The sequence below is a fragment of the Piliocolobus tephrosceles genome, chromosome 10 (assembly GCF_002776525.5).
Source record: "Piliocolobus tephrosceles isolate RC106 chromosome 10, ASM277652v3, whole genome shotgun sequence".
In the NCBI taxonomy this organism is placed as follows: domain Eukaryota; kingdom Metazoa; phylum Chordata; class Mammalia; order Primates; family Cercopithecidae; genus Piliocolobus; species Piliocolobus tephrosceles.
In genome coordinates, this window is record NC_045443.1 from 52,951,224 (window position 1) to 52,972,172 (window position 20,949).

Here is a 20,949-nt window from a genome sequence, read left to right on the forward strand (position 1 = left end):
GCAATGGCACGATCTCGGATCACTGCAACTTCTGCCTCCCAGGTTCAAGCAATTCTCCTGCCTCAGCCTCCTGAGTAGCCAGGATTACAGGCACATGCCACAGTGCCAGCTAATTTTTTTGTATTTTTAGTAGAGACGGGGTTTCACCATGTTGGCCAGGCTGGTCTTGAACTCCTGATCTCAAGTGATCTGCCTGCTTCAGCCTCCCGAAGTGCTGGGATTGCAGGGCGTGAGCCACCGCACCCAGCTCTTTTTTCTATTTTTAAAATTTTTATTTTATTTTATTTGTATTGTATAACATTTTGTTAAAAACTAAGACATAGGACAGGGTGCAGTAACTTTTAGTAATGTTTTAGTAACTTTTAGTCTCTACTAAAAATACAAAAAAAAAAAAAATAGTCAGGCATGGTGGCACACGCCTGTAGTTCCAGCTACTCAGGGAGGCTGAGGGAGAAGAATTGCTTGAACTCAGGAGACAGAGGTTGCAGTGAGCCAAGATCGCACCACTGCACTACAGCCTGGGTGACAGAGGGAGACTCCATTTCAACAAAACAAAACAAAACAGAACCTAAGACATGGGAACTGGGCGTAGTGACTCACACTTGTAATCCCAGCACTTTAGGAAGCTGAGGCAGGCGGATTGCTTGAGCCTAGAAGTTTGAGACCAGCCTGAGCAACATAGTCAGAACCCATCTCTAGAAAAAATTTTAAAACTTAGCAGGGTGTGGTGGCACACGCCTGGACTCCCAGCTACTAAGGAGGCTGAGGTGGAAGGATCACTTGAGCCCAAGGATTTAAGGCTTCAGTAAGCCGTTAACATACCACTGCACTCCAGCCTGGGTGACAGAGATCCTGTCTCAAAAAGAAAGGCCGGGAGTGATGGCTCACACCTGTATCCCAGCATTTTGGGAGGCTGATACAGGCAGATCTCTTGAGGTCAGGAGTTGGAGACCAGTCTGGCCAACGTGGTGAAACCCAGTCTCTACTAAAAATACAAAAATTAGCCAGGCATGGTGGTGGGACCCTGTAATCCCAGCTACTGGGGAGGCTGAGGCAGGAGAATCATTTGAACCCGGGAAGCAGAGGTTGCAGAGAGCCGAGATTGCACCATTGCACTCCAGCCTGGGCAACAAGAGGGAAACTGTCTAAAAAAAAAAAAAATTGAATACCTTACCCTTATCTACACCAACTACGAGGTGGGCAAGCATGACTATGTGAAGGCACTCCCCGGGAAACTGAAGCCTTTTGAGACCCTGCCGTCCCAGAACCAAGGAGGCTAGGCCTTCATTGTGGGCGACCAGATCTCCTTCGCTTACTACAACCTGCTGGACTTGCTGCTGATGCACGAGGTCCTGGCCACCAGCTGCCTGGATGTGTTCCCAATGCTCTAAGCCTACGTGGCACCAGGGCCCGGCCCAAGCTCAAGGCCTTCCTGGCCTCCCCTGAGCACCTCAACCACCCCCATCAACGGCAATGGAAAACAGTGAAGGCTGGGGGGACTCTCAGCAGGAGGCAGGGGCTGTCTGCCTCCCTTTGTCCAGGACCAATAAAGTTTCTAAGAGGAAAAAAAAAATTGAAAGAAATATTGGGCCAGGCTGGGAGGCCTGAGGTGGATCACCTGAGGTCAGGAGTTTGAGACCAGCCTGGCCAACATGCCGAAACCCTGTCTCTACTAAAAATACAAAACTTAGGGAGTGTGGTGGTAGGCGCCTGTAATCCCAGCTACTCGGGAGGCTGAGGCAGAATTGCTTGAACCTGGGAGGTAGAGGTTGCAGTGAGCTGAAACCGCCCCACTACACTCCAGCCTGGGAGACAGAGATAGACTCTATCTGACGAAAAAGAAAAAGAAAAAAAAGAAATATTGGCGGGGCACTGTAACTCACGCCCATAATCCCAGCACTTTAGGAGGCCAAGGTGGATTGATCACCTGAAATCAGGAGTTCGAGACCAGCCTGGCCAACATGGTGAAACCCCGTCTCTACTAAAAATACACAAACTAGCCAGGTGTGTGGGCGCCTGTAATCCCAGCTACTCGGGAGGGAGGCTGAGGCAGGAGAATTGCTTGAACTCAGGAGACAGAGTTTGCAGTGAGCCCAGATTACGCCACTGCATTCCAGCCTGGGCAACAGCACAAAACTCTCTCAAAAAAATAAAATAAAACGAAAAATAAGTATCACTCCCAATACTTGTCTTCCTGTGCCAAACTCTTAGGAGATACAGCATCTACTAGGAGCTGAAAATAAGGAGGCAAAGTCAGACAGGTCTACTTGTGTTTATTCTCATTTTTGCTTTTTTTTTTTTTTTTAAAAAAAAAAAAAAAAAAAAAAAGATGAGGGATGGAGAGGGAAATAACCCATAAACACCGCGAACAGGAACCAAGACTCCAAGACTTGGGTATACTCCCTCTACCCTCAGCCCCAGTTCTCCAAGAGATTCCCACCCACCTGATTTTCTTTTAAAACAAGACACCCAAATCAGCAGCAAAGGTACCTGGGGCAGTCACTGAGATTTTGAACACTGGGAATGGGAGGGGGAAAGTCCAAAAAGTAGAAGTTGGGAAGAAAAGGGAAGGATTGAGGGAAATGCTAGGCTCTGGAGGACAGAGCTGGGCCGCAAGAGGTGGAAGTAAGCCAGTATAGGGGTACCCCTCTTGACTGCTGTTGCCCATATTCCCCCGGACCCCAGAGAGCCCCATGGTTTGTTCTGCGGTCCATTCCCGATTCCCCAAAGGCCTCAGAGGCCTAACTCCAAGTCCTCTAACTCCTCTTCTAGCGCCCTCCTCCTTGCTAGCTTTTCCAGCTGCTCTTTGCTGGGCTGGCTGACTTCCCCAGCCTGGATCCGCTGCTGCAGCTCTTCCACCTGCCGGAGCTTCTTCTTTAGGTTCTTTATCTTCTTGGCTTTCTCAGTGGTGGCAACTGAGTCAGGCTGGTCAGATGCAGCTGTGGGGGCTGCCCGGGAGCCCTGTGGAGCATTGGGGGGTTGGGCTGTCTCTTCCAGGGACACCTTATCAAGAGTCCTGCTCAAGGCCTCTGCCTCTCCTTTCTCTTGCTGCTGCCGCCTCTTCTCCTTTCGCTTCAGGTTGCGTTTGGCTGTCTTGGAGAGGCCTGGTTCACCACCTTCAGGCCTGGATGGGGTGACAGGAGCAGTGGCCTCAGGGCTTAACCCTGGGGGCAATTCTGGTTTACTCTTGAAAAACTTCACATACTTGTTTTCATATCTGCAGGAAACAAAGGATGTCAAGAGTTTCAGAGAATCACTAACTCTTTGATCCCTTTTCTTAAACTTCCAAACACTTCATCCTCATTACATTCTTGCTTCCTTTTTTTGTTGCTGTTTTTGTGGGGTTTTTTGTTTGTTTGTTTTTGAGACGGAGTCTTGCTTAGTTGCCCAGGCTGGAGTGCAGTGGCGCAATCGGGGCTCACTGCAACCTCCCACTTCCTGGGTTCAAGAGATTCTCCTGCCTCAGCCTCCTGAGTAGCTGGGATTACAGGCTTGTGCCACCACACCTGGCTGATTTTTGTATTTTGTAATTTTGTATTTTCAGTAGAGATGGGGTTTCGCCATATTGGCGAGGCTGTTCTTGAACTACTGACCTCACGTAGATCCACCTGCCTGTGCCTCCCAAAGTGCTCGGATTACAGATGTAGGCCATCGGGCCCGACGGCCACATTTCTCTCTTTATGGTCCCTCCCCAACTTTCCTCTGCTCTGAAGGAAAGGTGCAGCAAAGTCCCTAGAAGAGCTTTAGAGCTCTGGAGGTTCTAATGAACAGAGGTCAAAAGTATAGGACTAGTGATCTGTAACCCTCACTCATCCCTGAATCCCAGACCCTTCCTCTCCTTTCTGATAGTTGCCCCTCCTTCCATTTCCCTGGGGCTTAGGAGAGTCCTCCCTGAACTTGAAGGCATGAAGATATTCTATCCTTCTGTAGGGACCCCATCAGAAAACTCCTACTCAAGCCTAACCACGTACACTGGGACCTCCTCCTGGGGCACATATCCTTCTTTCACCCTCCGCTGCTTGCGCCAGGTCCCGTCAGGTCGCTGTGTTGAGGCGATATACTTGCCTAAAATACGAAAAATTAAGTTGAAAATTACTCTTATTTTCAAACATTTTACAAGATGAGACAAGAATGTATAAATGTACACACCATCTCTCAGCACCCCTTCATCCAAATGCAACCATTAATGCTCCTTTTCTCATACCAACACTCAACCCCTCTCTCATTATTTATTTACTAAGTGCCAATACACTGTACAACAAACTATCCATGCCCTCAAGAAGATTCTATTTGTATAATTTAGTAGGTAAGACAGGATAGGCACAGAGGAAGAATTTTGTTAAAAAAACCAAGGCAATAGCATGGGAACATGGAAGGCGGTAAATGAACAAGAGGCTAAAAAGACGCAAAAACCATAGAGAGGAGAAATGACAAGAGCAGATGTTGTAAAGAAGGAGAAATTTTATTTATATGGACCTTAAAAAAATAGGTCAACTTTTAAGAATTCATACCATAGATATATACACACCAGTACACAAGGATATATTTAAACGGTATTTGGTTTTTGTTTTGTTTTGTTTTGAGATGGAGTTTCACACTCTCACCCAGGCTGGAGTGCAGTGGTGCAATCTCACCTCACCCCAACCTCCACCTCCCAGGTTCAATCGATTCTCCTGCCTCAGCCTCCTGAGTATCTGGGATTACAAGCCCCTGCCACCACATCCGGCTAATTTTTGTATTATTAGTAGAGATGGGTTTCGCCACGTCAGCTAGGCTAATCTCGAACTCCTGACCTCAGGTGATCCACCCACCTTGGCCTCCCAAATTGCTGGGATTATAGGCATGAGCCACTGTGCCCGGCCTTTAAAGGGTATTCGTTGATGCATGATTTAAATTAGCAAAAAGCTGGCCAGGTACGGTGGCTCATGCCTGTAATCCCAGCACTTTGGGAGGCCAAGCGGGGGGGGGGGCGGGGGGGAGTGAATCACAAGGTCAGGAGTTCGAGACCAGCCTGACCAACATAGTGAAACCCCGTCTCTACTAAAATACAAAAAAAATTAGCTGGGCATGCTACAGCGCGCCTGTAGTCCCAGCTACTCAGGAGGCTGAGGCAGGAGAATTGCTTGAACCCAAGAGGCAGAGATTGCAGTGAGTCAAGATTGCGCCACTGCACTTCAGCCTGGGCAACAGAGCGAGACTCCATCTCAAAAAAAAAAGAAAAAAGAAAAAAAATTAGCAAAAAGCTGAAAGCAATTTAAATGGCCATCAATAAATAAATAATTAGCACTTTGGGAGACAGAGGCTGGCAGATCCCTTGAGGTCAGGAGTTCAAGACCAGCCTGGCCAACATGGTGAAACCCTGTCTACTAAAAATACAAAAATTAGCCAGGTGTGATGGCACATGTCTGTAATCCCAGCTACTGGGGAGGCTGAGGCACGAGAATCGCTTGAACCTGGGAGGCAGAGGTTGCAGTGAGTCTCAAAAAAATAAAATAAATGTTCTGACATTGACTAGTGTTCATGATATGCTAAGTGAAAAAGCAAGCTGCAGGATAACATGTGGACTAGTGGTCCTCTAACTTTTTTTATTTCAGGACCCCCTTTACACTGTTATTTTGTAATATGTGTATCATCATACAATATTTTTTATTTTTCTATTTTTTTTTTTTTTTAGATGGCATCTCACTCTGTCACCCAGACTTGAGTGCAGTGGCACAATCTTGGCTCACTGCAAGCTCTGCCTCCTGGGTTCATGCCATTCTCCTGCCTCAGCCTCCCGAGTAGCTGGGACTACAGGCGCCCGCCACCACGCCTGGCTTTTTTTTTTTTTTCTGTATTTTTAGTAGAGATGGGGTTTCACCATGTTAGCCAGGATGGTCTCGATCTCCTGACCTCGTGGTCCGCCCGCCTCAGCCTCCAAAAGTGCTGGGATTACAGGTGTGAGCCACCGCGCCCGCCCATTATTTTATATATATATATATATATATATATATTTTTTTTTTTTTTTTTTGAGATGGAGTCTTGCTCTGGCACCTAGGCTGGCGTTCAATGGCACGGTCTCAGCTCACTGCAAGCTCCGCCTTCCGCATTCACGCCATTCCCCTGCCTCAGCCTCCCCAGCAGCTGGGACTACAGGCTCACGCCACCACGCCTGGCTAATTTTTTGTATTTTTAGTAGAGATGGGGTTTCACCGTGTTAGCTAGGATGGTCTCGATCTCCTGACCTCGTGATCTGCCCACCTCGGCCTCTCAAAATGCTGGGATTACAGGCATGAGCCACCGCGCCCTGCCATTATACAATATTTAAAAGAGATCATATTCATTAATCTCATCACTACAGTATTTAAGTACATGGGAGCTATCAAGCTCAGAATGGGAGCTATAAGTTTTCCAAAAATTCTTGGCAGGGCACAGTAGCTCATGCCTGTAATCCCAACACTTTGAGAGGCTGAGGTGGGCGGATCACCTGAGGTCAGGAGTTCGAGAGCAGCCTGGCTTACATGACAAAACTCTGTCTCTACTAAAAGTACAAAAATTAGCTGGGCATGGTGGTGGATGCCTGTAATCCCAGCTACTCAGGAGGCTGAGGCAGGAAGAACTGCTGGAACCCGGGAGGCAGAGGTTGCAGTCAGCAAAGATTGCGCCACTGCACTCCAGCCTGTGTGACAGAGCGAGACTTCATCTCAATTAAATATATATATATATATGAAATATATATATGAAATATATATATAAAATAAATAAGTTTTCCAAAATTCTAATTTTCACTTAAGCTTTTGAATTTTATCATTGGTGAGAAAAACTACCAGTCGTTTTCCTTTATTTTCAGGAAAATGATCATTGGATAGTCAGGTCTGAATTACCACAGTTTGTCAGTGCTTTTTTTTTTTCAAGTAAAAAATACTGTTCCATGAGAAGAAAGTTTGCTCAGCTTGCTATTCAGACAACTATCCTACTTCGGTATGCAGCAGAAGTGTTTCATGCTTACATCCCAAGAGTCACAGAGAACATTAAAAAATTATGTATTCAAAGGCTGGGCTTAATACAATTAATTATTTTTATTGCATCATCAATGATATCCTTAGGTGAAACTGGCATTTACAGCAAGTGTGTGGCAGTGAAGAACACAATGATTAATATAGCTTGGTGCCACTGCCCTGACAAATGCATGCTTGCAGGGCCAGCAGTTTCACAAACCATGTATTTTGACCATTGGTACAAAGTCAACCCCGTGAAAAAGACAAAGAAATCTTAGCATGATTATGAGAATAGTTTTGCTTGCAGACCTTCCAAAAGAGTCTTAGGGACCCCCTCAAGGGTCCTGAATCACACTCTGAGAATCACTGGTATATATAGGGTACTATTTTATTTTATTTTTTTGAGACGGAGTTTTGCTCTTGTTGCCCAGGCTGGAGTGCAATGGTGCAATCTCGGCTCACTACAACCTTCTCCCAGGTTCAAGCGATTCTCCTGCCTCAGCCTCCTGAGTAGCTGGGATTACAGGCATGCACCACAACTCCTGGCTAATTTTGTATTTTTAGTAGAGACAGGGTTTCTCCGTGTTTGTCAGGCTGGTCTCCAACTCCCAACGGCAGGTGATCTGCCTGCCTCGGCCTCCCAAAGTCCTGAGATTACAGGTGTGAGCCACCACACCCAGCTAGTATGGTATTATTCTTGTTGGAGTAAGGGGCAACACTTAAAGACATGTAGCCTGTGTAGAGGGACAAAGAAAAAAGTGTGCAAGGACACATATCAAACTGTTAATGCTGGTTACCTTAAGAGAGAAATTTAACTTCTTTATATACATATGTTTTGTTGTAGCTCTCTTATTTTAAGTATTACTATTGTAAAAATAAAGGAAAAAAGATTTTTAAGGCCAGGTGTGGCAGTTCACACCTGTAATCCCAGCAATTTGGGAGGTTGAAGTGGGCGGATCACACAGACCAGCCTGGCCAACATGGCAAAACCCCGCCTCTACTAAAAATACAAAGATTGGCAAGGCATGGTGGCTCACACCCATAATCCCAGCACTTTGGGAGGCCAAGGTAGGTGGATTGCCTGAACTCAGGAGTTCAAAACCAGCCTGGGCAACACGGTGAAACCCTGTGTCTACATACAAAAAAACCTTGTCTCTACATAAATACAAAAAAAAAAAAAAAACAATTAGCCGGGCATGACGGCATGCACCTGTAATCCCAGCTACTCGGGAGGTGGAAGCAGGACAATCGCTTGAAACAGGGGGTCGGAGGCTGCAGTGAGCCGAGATCGTGCCACTGCACTCCAGCCTTGTGACAGAGTGAGACTCCATGTGAAAAAAAAAAAAAAAAAAAAAAAAACGAAACTAGAGGCCAGGCGTGGTGGTGCACACCTGTAATCCCAGCACTTTGGGAAGCTGAGGGGGGTGGATCACTTAAAATCTGGAGTTCGAGACCAGCCTGGCCAACATGGTGAAACCCCATCTCCATTAAAAACACAAAAATTAGCTGGGTGTGGTGGCAGGTGCCTGTAGTCTCAGCTACTCGGGAGGCTGAGGCAGGAGAATCGCTTGAACCTGGGAAGCAGGGTTGCAGTGAGTTGAGATCATGCCATTGCACTCCAGCCTGGGCGACAGAGCGAGACTCCGTCTCAAAAAAATAAAAAAATAAGGCTGGGCATGGTGGCTCATGCCTGTAATCCCAGCACTGTGGGAGGCCGAGGCGGGTGGATTACTTGAGATCAGGAGTTCGAGACCAGCCTGGCCAACATGGTGAAACCCCGTCTCTACAAAAATACAAAAAATAGCCAGGCGTGGTGGCAGGCGCCTGTAATTCCAGCTACTTGGCAGGAGAATTGTTTGAACCCAGGAGGCGGAGGTTGCAGTAAGCCGAGATCGCACCGCTGCACTCCAACCTGGGTGACAGAGAAAGACTCCATCTCAAAAAGTAAAAACAAGTAAAATAAATAAAAATTTAAAAATTAGCTGGGTGTGGTGGCACACTTGTAATCCCTACTACTGGGGATGCTGAAGCACAAGAACTGCTTGAGCCCAGGAGGTGGAGGCTGCAGTGAGCCGATATCGTGCCACTGCACTCCAACTTGGGCAACAGAGTAAGAATCTTTTTCAAAAAAAAAAGAAAAGAAAAAGGAAAAAAAGACTTTTAAAAGTCTAGGGCCTCCTACATGAATTATATATTTTTACACGAATTGGTTTTTTGCTCAAAATGCAAATTTCATTAATATATTAAAACAAAAAAGTCTAGGCGCAGTGGCTCACTCCTGTACTCCCAGCACTTCGGGAGGCGGAGGCAGGCGATCACCTGAGGTCAGGAGCTTGAGACCAGCCTGGCCAACACTGTCTTTACTAAAATACAAAAAATAGCCAGGCATGGTGGCTGGGCATCAGTAATCCCAGCTACTCCAGAGGCTGAGGTAGGAGAATCACTTGAGCTGAGAGGCGGAGGTTACAGTGAGCCAAGATTGTACCATCACACTCCAGCCTGGGTGACAGGGCAAGACTCTGTCTCCAAAAAAAAAAAAAAAAAGTTGTTAAAGGCAACGGGTGATTTGACTGGTGGAGGGGATGGAAGAAAGAAAAATCATGAGCAAAGGGGCTCAAACTTGAGCAAAGAGAGGCATGGATGTGGGAATGGGCGTGAGTAGGGAACAGAAAGTGGAGAGGTTCAGGTGAATGAGACAGTTCATGTTAGGGAATAGGAAGCCTGGAAATGAAAAATGGGGTAATCACAGAAAGCCTTAAAAACAAGGTCAAGAACTTTGGACTTTATTGGGTGAGTAAAAGAGAACTACTAAGGATATTTTTGCCCAGCTGTGACAAGAATAAAAACCAAAGAAAAAAAAAACTGGGAGGCTTCCTGGAGGGAGGACTGAGACTAGAGTTGGGCTTTGAAGGAAGAGTCAAACTAAACAAAAAGGGAGACAGAGTAGATTAGAAACAGTTCATTCTCAAACAAAAACTCACGCATGGGAATGTAGATAGCATTTTCAGGCAACGACAAATAGACCAGTCAGGCTGAGTTGGAATGTTCAGACCTTGAATACCAGTTAAAGAGTTTAATATCTGGCACATGGCATGCACTCAACAAATATTTGTCAAATGAACGAATCCTTTATGCGAAGTATTGTCTTAGGGCTTTGAATAAATGAATGAATCCTTTATACAAAGCAGTGTTTTAGAGTATTTAATCTAGCATAATAAAAGGGTGATTTGGAAAAAAAAAACACTAGAGACTGTGGAAACTAGTTAGGGAAAAAATATTGCGATAATCCTGGCATGAAGGGACAGAATTGGCTGAAACAGGGGCATTGGAAAGTAAGAGACTAAGGGCAGATACATTATCAAAGAATCAAGGACACTTGGTAATTCACTGACCAGGGAAGGAGTAAGAGGGTTAGAAATCAAAGATAATTCAATACACTTTTTATTTTAGTAATCTCAATGTCAATAATTTACCATAAATAGTTACAATAGGAAAAAATAAAAACAAAAACAAAAAAGAAAGGAAGAGATAATCATAAGAGTATTATGGCATTATCAATAAATAGTGAAAGGTCAGGCACAGAGGCTCATGCCTGTAATCCCAGCACTTTGGGAGGCCAAGATGGAAGGATCCCTTGAGCCCAGGCATTCAAGACCAGCCTGAGCAACATAGGGAGACTCCCGTCTTTACGAACTATACAAAAATTAGCTGGGTATGGTTGGTGGCATGTACCTGTGGTACCAGCTACTCAGGAGGCTGATCTGTGTTGAGGAAAGTAGTCAAACTCTGTAAAATATTTTTAGAGATTCTGAGCCAAATATGTACGAGTGACCATGGCCTGTGACACTGACCTCAGGAGGTCCTGAGAACACGTGCCCTAGGTGCTTGGGGTATAGCTTGGTCTTATATACATATAAACTTTTTTTTTTTTTTTGAGGAGGAATCTCACTTTGTCTCTCAGGCTGGAGTGCAGTGGCCCAATCTTGACTCACTGCAACCTCTGACTCCCGGGTTAAAGAGATTATTTTGCCTCAGCCTGGCGAGTAGCTGGGACTACAGTGCATCACCACACCTGGCTAATTACTGTTTTTGTTTTTTGACACAGTCTCACCCTGTTGCCCAGGCTGGAGTATAGTGGCACGATCTTGGCTCACTGCAACCTCTGCCTCCCGGGTTCAAGCGATTCTCCTGCCTCAGTCTCCCGAGTAGCTGGACTACAGGCACCCACCACCACGCCCGGCTAATTTTTTGTATTTTTAGTAGAGACAGGTTTTCGCCATGTTGGCCAGGCTGGTCTCAAACTCCTGACCTCAGGTGATCCACCCACCTCAGCCTCCCAAAGTGCTGGGATTACAGGCCTGAGCCACCGCGCCTGGTTTGATATATTTTAGGAAAGCATGAGACATCACTCAAATATATTTAAGAAATACATTGGGTTTGGTTCAGAAAGGTGGGACAACTCCAAGTGGGGGGCTTCCAAGCTACAGGTAAATTTAAACATTTCTGGTTGACAATTGGTTGAGTTTGTCTAAAGGCCTGGGATCGATAGAAAGTTTCAGATTCAGATAAAAGATTGTGGAGACCAAGGTTCTTTTGAAGTCTTATAGTGGCTACCTTTAGAGACAACAGATGACGAATGTTTCCTATTCAGTTCTTTAAAAGGTGCTAGACTTTTAATCTCTTCAGCATTGGGAGGGCCTTGCAGAAACAGATCTAGCTATGTTAATACAGAATTTTATTTTTTTCAGACGGAGCTTTGCTCTTGTAGCCCAGGCTGGAGTGCAGTGGCACCATCTCAGCTCACTGCAACCTCCACCTCCCAGGTTCAAGCGATTCTCCTGCCTCAGCCTCCCAAGTAGCTGGGATTACAGATGCGTGCCACCACGTCCAGCTAATTTTTATATTTTTTTAGTAGAGACAGGGTTTCGCCATGTTGGCCAAGCTGGTCTTGAACTCCTGACCTCATGTGATCCACCCGCCTCAGCCTCCCAAAGTGCTGAGATTACAGGTGTGAGTGATGGAGTCTGGCCTGTTAATAGAGATTTTTTACAGATGCCGTTTCCCCCACAAAGGTCAGCTTTGCAGGGCCATTTTAAGACATGGCAAGAAACATGTTTTGGGGTAAAATATTTTTATTTTCTTGTTACGTCAGAGTCAGATTGAAAAGTAAGTAACGAGGCCAGGTGCAGTGACTCACACTTGTAATCACAGCACTTTGGGAGGCCCAGGTGGGTGGATCACCTGAGGTCAGGAGTTTAAAACCAGCCTGGTCAACATGGTGAAACCCCGTCTCCAGTAAAAATACAAAAATTAGTTGGGAGTGGTGGTGGGCGCCTGTAATCCCAGCTACTCCGGAGGCTGAGGCAGGAGAATCACTTGATCCCAGGAGGCAGAGATTGCAGTGAGCCGAGATCATGCCATTGCACTCCAGCCTGGTTGACAAGAGCGAAACTCCATCAAGAAAAGAGAAGGGGAGAGGAGGGGAGGGAAGGAGCGGGGAGGGAAGGGGAGGGAAGGGAAGGAAAGGGGAGGAAAAGGGAGGAGAGGGGAGGGGAGGGAAGGGAAGGGGAAGAAAGGGGAGGGGGGGGAGGAAAGAGGAGGGGAGATACAAGGTTAAATAAAATGCATCTGATGAGAACTTATGGTTTGTAGGGCATGACTCCCTACACACCTTAGATAGGAATTTCGGCAAGACAAAAATAATCAGAGCTTAGTCCTCATGTGGGAGGATCAACTGAGTCTTGGACAGCATATTGAGACCCCATCTCTATTTTAAAAACTTGTTTGAAAATAATGTGCAAGGCAGAGCACAGTGGTTCATGCCTGTAATGCCAACACTTTGGGAAGCCAAGGCAGGTGGGTCACCTAAGGTCAGGAATTTGAGACCAGCCCGGCCAACATGGTGAAACCCCGTCTCTATAAAAATACAAAAAAATTACCTGAGCATGGTGGTGCATGCCTGTAGTCCCAGCTACTCGGGAGGCTAAGGTGGGACAATCACTTGAGTCTGGGAAGTGGAGGTTGCAGTGAACCAAGATCACGCCACTGCACTCCAGCCTGGGTGAGAGAGCGAGACTCCATCTCAAAATAATTAAAAAAAGAAAAAAACATGCAATAATGAAAATTCTATTGGGGTGATAACTTTTCTGTTCAAAATTTCCGTTAGGCCAGGCACATTGGCTCATGCCTGTAATCATGAGGGAATCTACTTGGGAAGCTAAGGCAGGAGAATTGCTTAAAATTGGGAGGCAGAGGCTGCAGTGAGCCAAGATCGCGCCATTGCACTCCAGCCTGGGCAATAGGAGCGAAACTCCACCTCAAGAAAAAAAAAAAAAAGGCCTTCTTGATTTACCTCTTGCTAGTTTTCAGTCTGTTAGCATAAATCCACCATGCTCTTTCCTCTAGAAACAAATATTTGGCTGGGCACAGTGGCTCCCATATGTAATCCCAGCACTTTGGGAGGTGGAGGTGGATCACCTGAGGTCAGGAATTTGAGACCAGCCTGGCCAACATGGAGAAACCCCATCTCTACTAAAAATACAAAAATTAGCAGGGCATTGTGGCGAGCACCTGTAATCCCAACTACTTGGGAGCCTGAGGCAGGAGAATCACTGGAACCCGGGAGGCGGAGGTTGCAGTGAGCCAAGATCACGCCATTGCACTCCAGCCTGGGCGACAAAAGCAAAACTCTGTCTCAAAAGAAAAAAAAAAAACAAGAAACTGAAATATTCACAAATCTCAACCTGACCCATGTCTCTATTCTCTGTGCCTTTTTGCTTTTGCTTCCTCTGGCCTGGAATAGACTATATTTGCTTATCTTAAGTTCATTTCTACTGGTCTTTAAGGTCAAATTCAAGTATCAACTCAAGGCAGCCTTCCTGATTTCTTTATGCCAAGCCAAGTTAAAACTTGCACTCACAGCACCTGTTATAGCTTTTATCATGCTCTAATGCTTGACATAATTATTTGCTTGTCGGAAAGCAGAAACTACCTTTAAACTTTGTAGCAAAGAGCCTGGCCCACAGAAGACAGTAAATACGGACTGAATTAATGAGTAAATTAATGTATCTCATTAGGGAAGAGCCAAGAATCCAGAATGTTCTGGGCAAAAAGCATATGTGAAAAGAGACTCAGGGTAAATTAGTGAAACTATGAAAGGTCTCCAACCTCCACTGGGTTTGGACTGAAGCCTTAAGCTGTAGAATACTGATGGCCAATAAGGGAGTACAGGTGATCTGTTCAAAGCAATGCTTTAAGATTAAACTGAAAAATGTGTACCATAAACTAAAGGTAGAGAAAATGAAAGCAACAGCTGCAATGTGAGAAGACTTGACTTTGATGGTTTCTACAGGTATTGAAAGGAAAATGAAAGAGAAATTCATTGTGAAGATTAAATCAACAGGATCCAAAGACTTACCAAGATGTGAATTAGAGAGGAAACAATCAAAACAGTGACACCGTGGATTTAATCTCGTGCTTTTCACGTGTATTATTTTTCTCAATATACCATAGGGCACATGGTAATCACATTTATTCACACATGGATTTTAAATTTTTATTGAGCACTTACTCTTGTGCCAGACACTGTAACAGAAACTAGGGATACAACAATGAATAAAGCAAGCAAGGTTCTTGCCTTTTTATAGTATACATTCTAGTGAAAAAGATAACAAACAAGAATACAACTATTTATAATATCACTCTTGAATTTGGAAAATTGGGAAAATAAAAACTACTGATATAAACAAAGTCCATAGAGGAAAACAACTTTGTGGAAACAACAATTCAATTCTAGACAAGTATTTTACATGGAATTTGGGAGAAAGGGACAATACTAGAAACATATATTTAAGTTGATTGCATAGAGATTATAGCTGAAGGTTTAGGAGGACAAAAGATAGACTGCAATGAAAGGCAGAGCAGAAGCTTCTTGAATGGCCATCCTGTGTGGAAGCCCTCAGAGATACAAATAGCTCATTATCACAAAGGAGCACCTATTTTATGTTATCTTGGTTCCATCCTCTGGCCTTGATGGTATCCAAGGGTGAAGTCAAAAAGAAGGGAGAGGTTTGGCAGTTCCCACCCCTAGAAATAAAAACCAAGGGCAGAATATCAGGACTTTCAGATAATACCTTGCAGAGAGTCAAAAACTAGAGATTGGGGATTGCTACTGTAAGAATCTTTTTAAGCTTTGTCATTTTCTCACATCTGCCGTTTTTTAATTCTCAATTTGTTTTCTAAGTCTGTCAGCAATAAAAACCCTTGCACTGAAAGGGTCCTTGTTTCCAGGGGTTGCAGGTAGACAGTGAAAAGACAACATAGCAAGACATGGAGGAACTCCAAGGAGGTAGGGACATGGTTGTTCAAGGTATGAGACCTACTTCAAATAAGAAAAGAGATCTAAGTCACAGGTCTCAGCCTGCGGATGATCTCAGGGCCAAAATAAGACCTGGATGTGGTTTCCAACACAGAGAAAATATAACAAAGAGATTAGAGCTGGAGGAATGACCCTGAAATAATGGTCATAATCATTTCCCTCAAGGAGGAAAAGGTGACAGCAACAACAGGAAATGATTCATAGGAAAAGAAGACCAGGACATGCTAAGCCATGGAGACCAAAAGTTTTAAGTAAAGGTAGGTGATGGCTGGCCGCGGTGGCTCACGCCTGTAATCCCAACACTCTGGGAGGCCGAGGCAGGTGAATCACGAGGTCAGGAGATGGAGACCATCCTGGCTAACACAATGAAACCCCGTCTCTACTAAAAATAGAAAAAATTAGCTGGGCATGGAGGCATGCGCCTATAGTCCCAGCTACTTGGGAGGCTGAGGCAGGAGAATGGCGTGAACCCAGGAGGCGGAGGTTGCAGTGAGTGGAGATCGCGCCACTGCACTCCAGCCTGGGCGACAGACCGAGACTCCATCTAAAAAAATAAATGAATCAATAAAAGTAAAGGTAGGTGATTAACAGTATTAAACACTGCGGAGAAATCAAGGAAAGGAGAACTGAAAAAAAAGGTTCTGTTGTGGCATTTTAGAAATCCCTGGTTATCTCCACAAATACAGCCTCAGAAACGCATGGTGGTAAAGAGGGCAGACTACAAATTAAACACAATAAACACTAAAAGCCTCCTAGCCGGGCATGGTGGCACACGCCTGTAATCCCAGCTACTCGGAAGGCCGAGACAGGAGAATCACTTGATCCCGGGAGGCACAGGTTGCAGTGAGCCAAGATTGTGCCATTGCACTCCAGTCTGGGAGACAGAGCAAGACTTCATCTTTAAAAAAAAAAGCCTCCTAGAAGAAAAGTACCATAAGTGCTAATAGGGTTATCAAGATGAGTAAGATGGTCCCAATTTTCAAAAAATTTACAGACTAAGTAAGGAGGAGGTGGGCAAATTAGGCAAGCAAAGTCTAAGACAAAAGTAAGAGTGTCATAAGTATCCTAAGTGATGACAGGAGATAATCAGGAAAACCTCATTTGACACTAAAGACTAGAAAGTAGTAATAATTAATGATAACAACAAATCAGCAGCCAGTATTTCTGCAGGCAGAGAAAAGGGAAAGGGGATAAGAGGAACAACAAAAGCAAAATCCTAGCAGTGGAAAACTCAGTATTTAAGAATGATTAGTAAAGAGTATTTATTAATAAGTAGCTACATTACAGGAGGAACTTTGTATACATTATCCTGTTAAATATAAACAATAGATAGATATTATCATTTACAGCCAAGCAAACAGTCTTCAAGAGGTTAAAGACATAGTCAAGGCTTGGTGCAGTGGCTCACGCCTGTAATCCCAGCACTCTGGGAGGCCAAGGCGGGTGGATCACCTGAGGTCAGGAGTTCGAGACCAGCCTGGCCAGTATGACAAAGCCCCATATCTACTAAAAATACAAAAATTAGCCAGACGTGGTGGCAAATGCTTGTAATACCAGCTACTCAGGAGGCTGAGGCAGGAAAATCGCTTGAAGTCAGGAGGCGGAGGTTGCAGTGAGCTGAAACCATGCCACTGGACTCCAACCTAGGTGACAGAGTGAGACTCCATCTCAAAAAAAAAAAAAAAAGACATGGTCAAGATTCCAAAGGTAGCATATACCTGTAACCTGAACTCAAGTCTGATGCCAAAGCTTACACATCATTGCACTGCTGTTCCACATCAGTTATACAGCCCAGTTTCACTAGAGGGTATAGGCAAAAACATGGCATGTGATAATACCATATTTAAAAGTAGGCCGGGCGCGGTGGCTCACGCCTGTAATCCCAGCACTTTGGGAGGCCAAGGCGGGTGGATCACGAGCTCAGGAGATTGAGACTATCCTGGCTAACATGGTGAAACCCTGTCTCTACTAAAAATACAAAAAATTAGCTGCGCGTGGTGGTGGGCGCCTGTAGTCCCCGGGCGCCTGTAGTCCCAGTTACTTGGGAGACTGAGGCAGGAGAATAGCATGAACCTGGGAAGCAGAGCTTGCAGTGAGCCAAGATCATGCTACTGCACTCCAGCCTGGGCAACCGAGCGAGAGACAGTCTCAAAAAAAAAAAAAGTAGTCAGCCAGGCACGGTGGCTCATGCCTGTAATCGCAGCACTTTGGGAGGCCAAGGCGGGCAGATCACCTGAGGTCAGGAGTTCAAGACCAGCCTGACCAACATGGAGAAATCCCTGTCTCTACTAAAAATACAAAAATTAGCCAGGTGTGGTGGCACATGCACGTAATCCCAGCTACTCGGGAGGCTGAGGCAGAAGAACCACTTGAACCTGGGAGATGGACGTTGCGGTTAGCCGAGGTCAGGCCATTGCACTCCACAGCCTGGGCAACAACAGCGAAAGTCGGTCTCAAAAAAAGAAAAAAAAAAGTAGTCTGAGGTTGGGCATAGTGGCTCATGCCTGTAATCCCAACACTTTGGGAAGCTGAGGCAGGCAGATGGCTTGCGTCCAGGAGTTTAAGAACAGCCTGGGCAACATGGCGAAATCTCTTCTTTACAAAAATTAGCTGGGCATGTTGGTGCACACCTGTAATCCCAGTTACTTGGGAGGCTAAGCTGGGAGAATCACTTGAACCCAGGAGGTCAAGGCTGCAGTAAACTGCAATCATACCACTGTACTCCAGCCTGGGCAACAGAGTGAGACACTGTCTCAAAAATAAAAAAAATTTAAAAAGTAGTTTGTCGGCCGGCTGTGCACAGTGGCTCACCACACCTGCAATCCCAGCACTTTGGGAGGCCAAGATGGGTGGATCATCTGAGGTCAGGAGCTCGAGACAGGCCTGGCCAACATGGTGAAAGCCCATCTCCATTAAAAATTTAAAAAATTAGCCAGGCATGGTGGCAGGCGCCTATAATCCCAGCTACTTGGGAGACTGAGGCAGGAGAATCACTTAAACCCAGGAGGCGGAGGTTGCAGTGAGCCGAGATCACACCACTGCACTCCAGCTTGGGCAACAAGAGCAAGACTGCAACTCAAAAAAAAAATTAATTAAATAAAAAGTAGTTTGTTACAGCCATAAAAAACAAAATCATGTCCTTTGTAGCAACATGGATGCAGCTGAAGTCCATTATCCTAAGCAAATTAACACAGGAACAGAAAACCAAATACTGCATGTTCTCACTTATAAGTAGGAGCTAAACACTGGGTACTTATAGACATAAAGATGGCAACAACGGACACTGGGGACTACTAGAGGCAGGCACGGGTTTAAAAAGTATCTACTGGGGCCAGGCACAGTGGCTCACACCTGTAATCCCAACACTTTGGGAGGCCAAGCTAGACAGATCACCTGAGGTCAGGAGTTGGAGACCATCCTGGCCAACACAGTGAAACCCCAACTCAACTAAATACAAAACTTAGCCAGTCGTGGTGGTGCGTGCCTGTAATCCCAGCTATTCAGGATGCTGAGGCAGGAGAATCACTTCAACCCGGGAGACAGAGGTTGTAGTGAGCCAAGATCACACCACTGAACTCCAGCCTGGGCAACAGAGCAAGACTCCATCTCAAAAAAAAACAAAACTAACTATTGGGTACTATGTTCATTATCTGGGTGATGGGACCACTTGTACCCCAAACCTCAGCATCACACAATTATACCCATGTAACAAACCTGCACATTTTCTAAATCTAAAATAAAAATTGAAATGAACAACAAATAGGCCAGGCATGGTGGCTCACGCCTGTAAATGCAGCACATTGGGAGGCAGAGGTAGGAGGATCATTTGAGCTGAGTTCAAGACCATCCTGGGTAAGATGGTTAAGACCTCCATCTCTATAAAAAACCTAAAAATTAGGCTGGGCATGGTGGTTTACACCTGTAATCCCAGCACTGGGAGGCCAAGGCGGGTGGATCACCCGAGGTCAGGAGTTTGAGACCAGCCTGGCCAACAAAGTGAAACCCCGTCTCTACCAAAAATACAAAAATTAGCTGGGCATAGTGGCAGGTGCCTGTAGTCCCAACTACTTGGGAGGCTGAGGCAGGAAAATCGCTTGAACCCAGGAGGCAGAGGTTGCACTGAGCCGAGATTGTGCCACTGCACTCCAGCCTGGGCAACAGAGCAAGACTCCATCTCAAAAAAATAAAAATAGCCGGGCGCAGTGGCTCACACCTGTAATCCCAGCACTTTGGGAGGCTGACGCAGGCGGATCACAGGGTCAGTAGATCGAGACCATCCTGACTAACATGGTGAAACCCTGTCTCTATAAAAAAGATACAAAAAATTAGCCGGGCGTGGTGGCAGTCGCCTGTAGTCCCAACTGCTCAGTAGGCTGAGGCAGGAGAATGGCGTGATCCCAGGAGGCAGAGCTTGCAGTGAGCCGAGATTGCGCCACTGCACTCCAGCCTGGGCAACGAGCGAGACTGCATCTCAAAAATAAATAAATAAATAAATAAATAAATAAATAAATAAAAGTAAAAATAAAAAAGGTAGTCCTATCATTTCATCACATTTCCCAAAGCTTTTGCTATGTAAAATACTACTCCCATAAGATATTAAACAGGGATTATCCCTAAACATTGTTAAATAAGTTTGGGAAATTCTGGGTTAAACACAAAAAAAGATTTTGTGTTTTGTTTTGTTTTTTTTAACAGCAAGGCTTAAATGAGTTACTATGTTCTTATTCAGGTGAATATGCAAGATGGGAATATGGTTTACAGTGTTTCCCAAAATTTGTGCACAGAAACATTATTTGTATTTTATTTTATTTATCTTTGAGAGGTCACTGTCACCCAGGCTGGAGTGCAGTAGCCAGACTTTGACTCACTGCAGTCTCCACCTCCCAGGCTCAAGCAATTCCTCCCACCTCAGTCTCCCAAGTAGCTGGGACTACAGGAGTGTGTGTGTCACCACACCCAGTTAATTTTTTGTATTTTTAGTAGAGACGAGGTTTTGCCATGTTGCCCAGGCTGGTCTTGAATTCCTCGGCTCAAGCAATCCACCCGCCTCGGCCTCCCAAAGTGTTGAGATCACAGGCGTGAGCCACCGCTCCCGGCTCTATTTTAGTTATTTATTTTGTGTCACATCTCAGAGGACTACTAGGTGTTTCAAGGATTCATATTTTGGAAAATAACAGCCAATCTTAACAGTATAATTCCAAATATATCATTTTACATTATGTTATATATGCATATGTGCTTAGAAAAACTAGGCTGGGGGCCAGGCATGGTGGCTCATGCCTGTAATCCCAGCACTTTGGGAGGCCAAGGGCAGATCACCTGAGGTCAGGAGTTTGAGACCAGCCTGGCCAACACAGTGAAACCCCGTCTCTAACTAAAAATACAAAAAAATAGCTGGGTATGGTGGTACGTGCTATAATCCCATCTATTTGGGAGGCTGAGGCAGGAGAATAGCTTGAGCCCGGTTGGCGGAGCAGAGATGGCGTCATTGCACTCCAGTCTGGGCAACTGGAGACAGAGCAAGACTCTGTCTCAAAAAAAAAAAAAAAAAGAAAAAGAGAGATAAAAGAAAAACTAGGCTGGGTGCAGTGGCTC

At 45.3% G+C, this 20,949-nt stretch overlaps 1 protein-coding gene and 1 pseudogene across 2 annotated transcripts in view; one reads left to right on the top strand and one right to left on the bottom strand.

The window, feature by feature from the left end:
* The first annotated feature begins 1,160 nt into the window (after positions 1-1,160).
* On the top strand, positions 1,161-1,487 carry LOC111541746 (annotated as a pseudogene).
* Positions 1,488-2,256: 769 nt separating this feature from the next.
* Positions 2,257-20,949, bottom strand: part of PYM1 (PYM homolog 1, exon junction complex associated factor) — a 26,762-nt gene continuing 8,069 nt past the window's right edge. For both annotated transcript variants that reach the window (XM_023210840.2, XM_023210841.3), the window contains exons 2-3: positions 3,972-4,065; positions 2,257-3,217 (exon numbers count right to left, since the gene is read on the bottom strand). In XM_023210840.2, the coding sequence (XP_023066608.1) occupies positions 2,734-3,217; positions 3,972-4,065 (578 nt within the window). In that variant the 3' untranslated portion in view covers positions 2,257-2,733. The remainder of the gene's footprint in view (positions 3,218-3,971; positions 4,066-20,949) is intronic.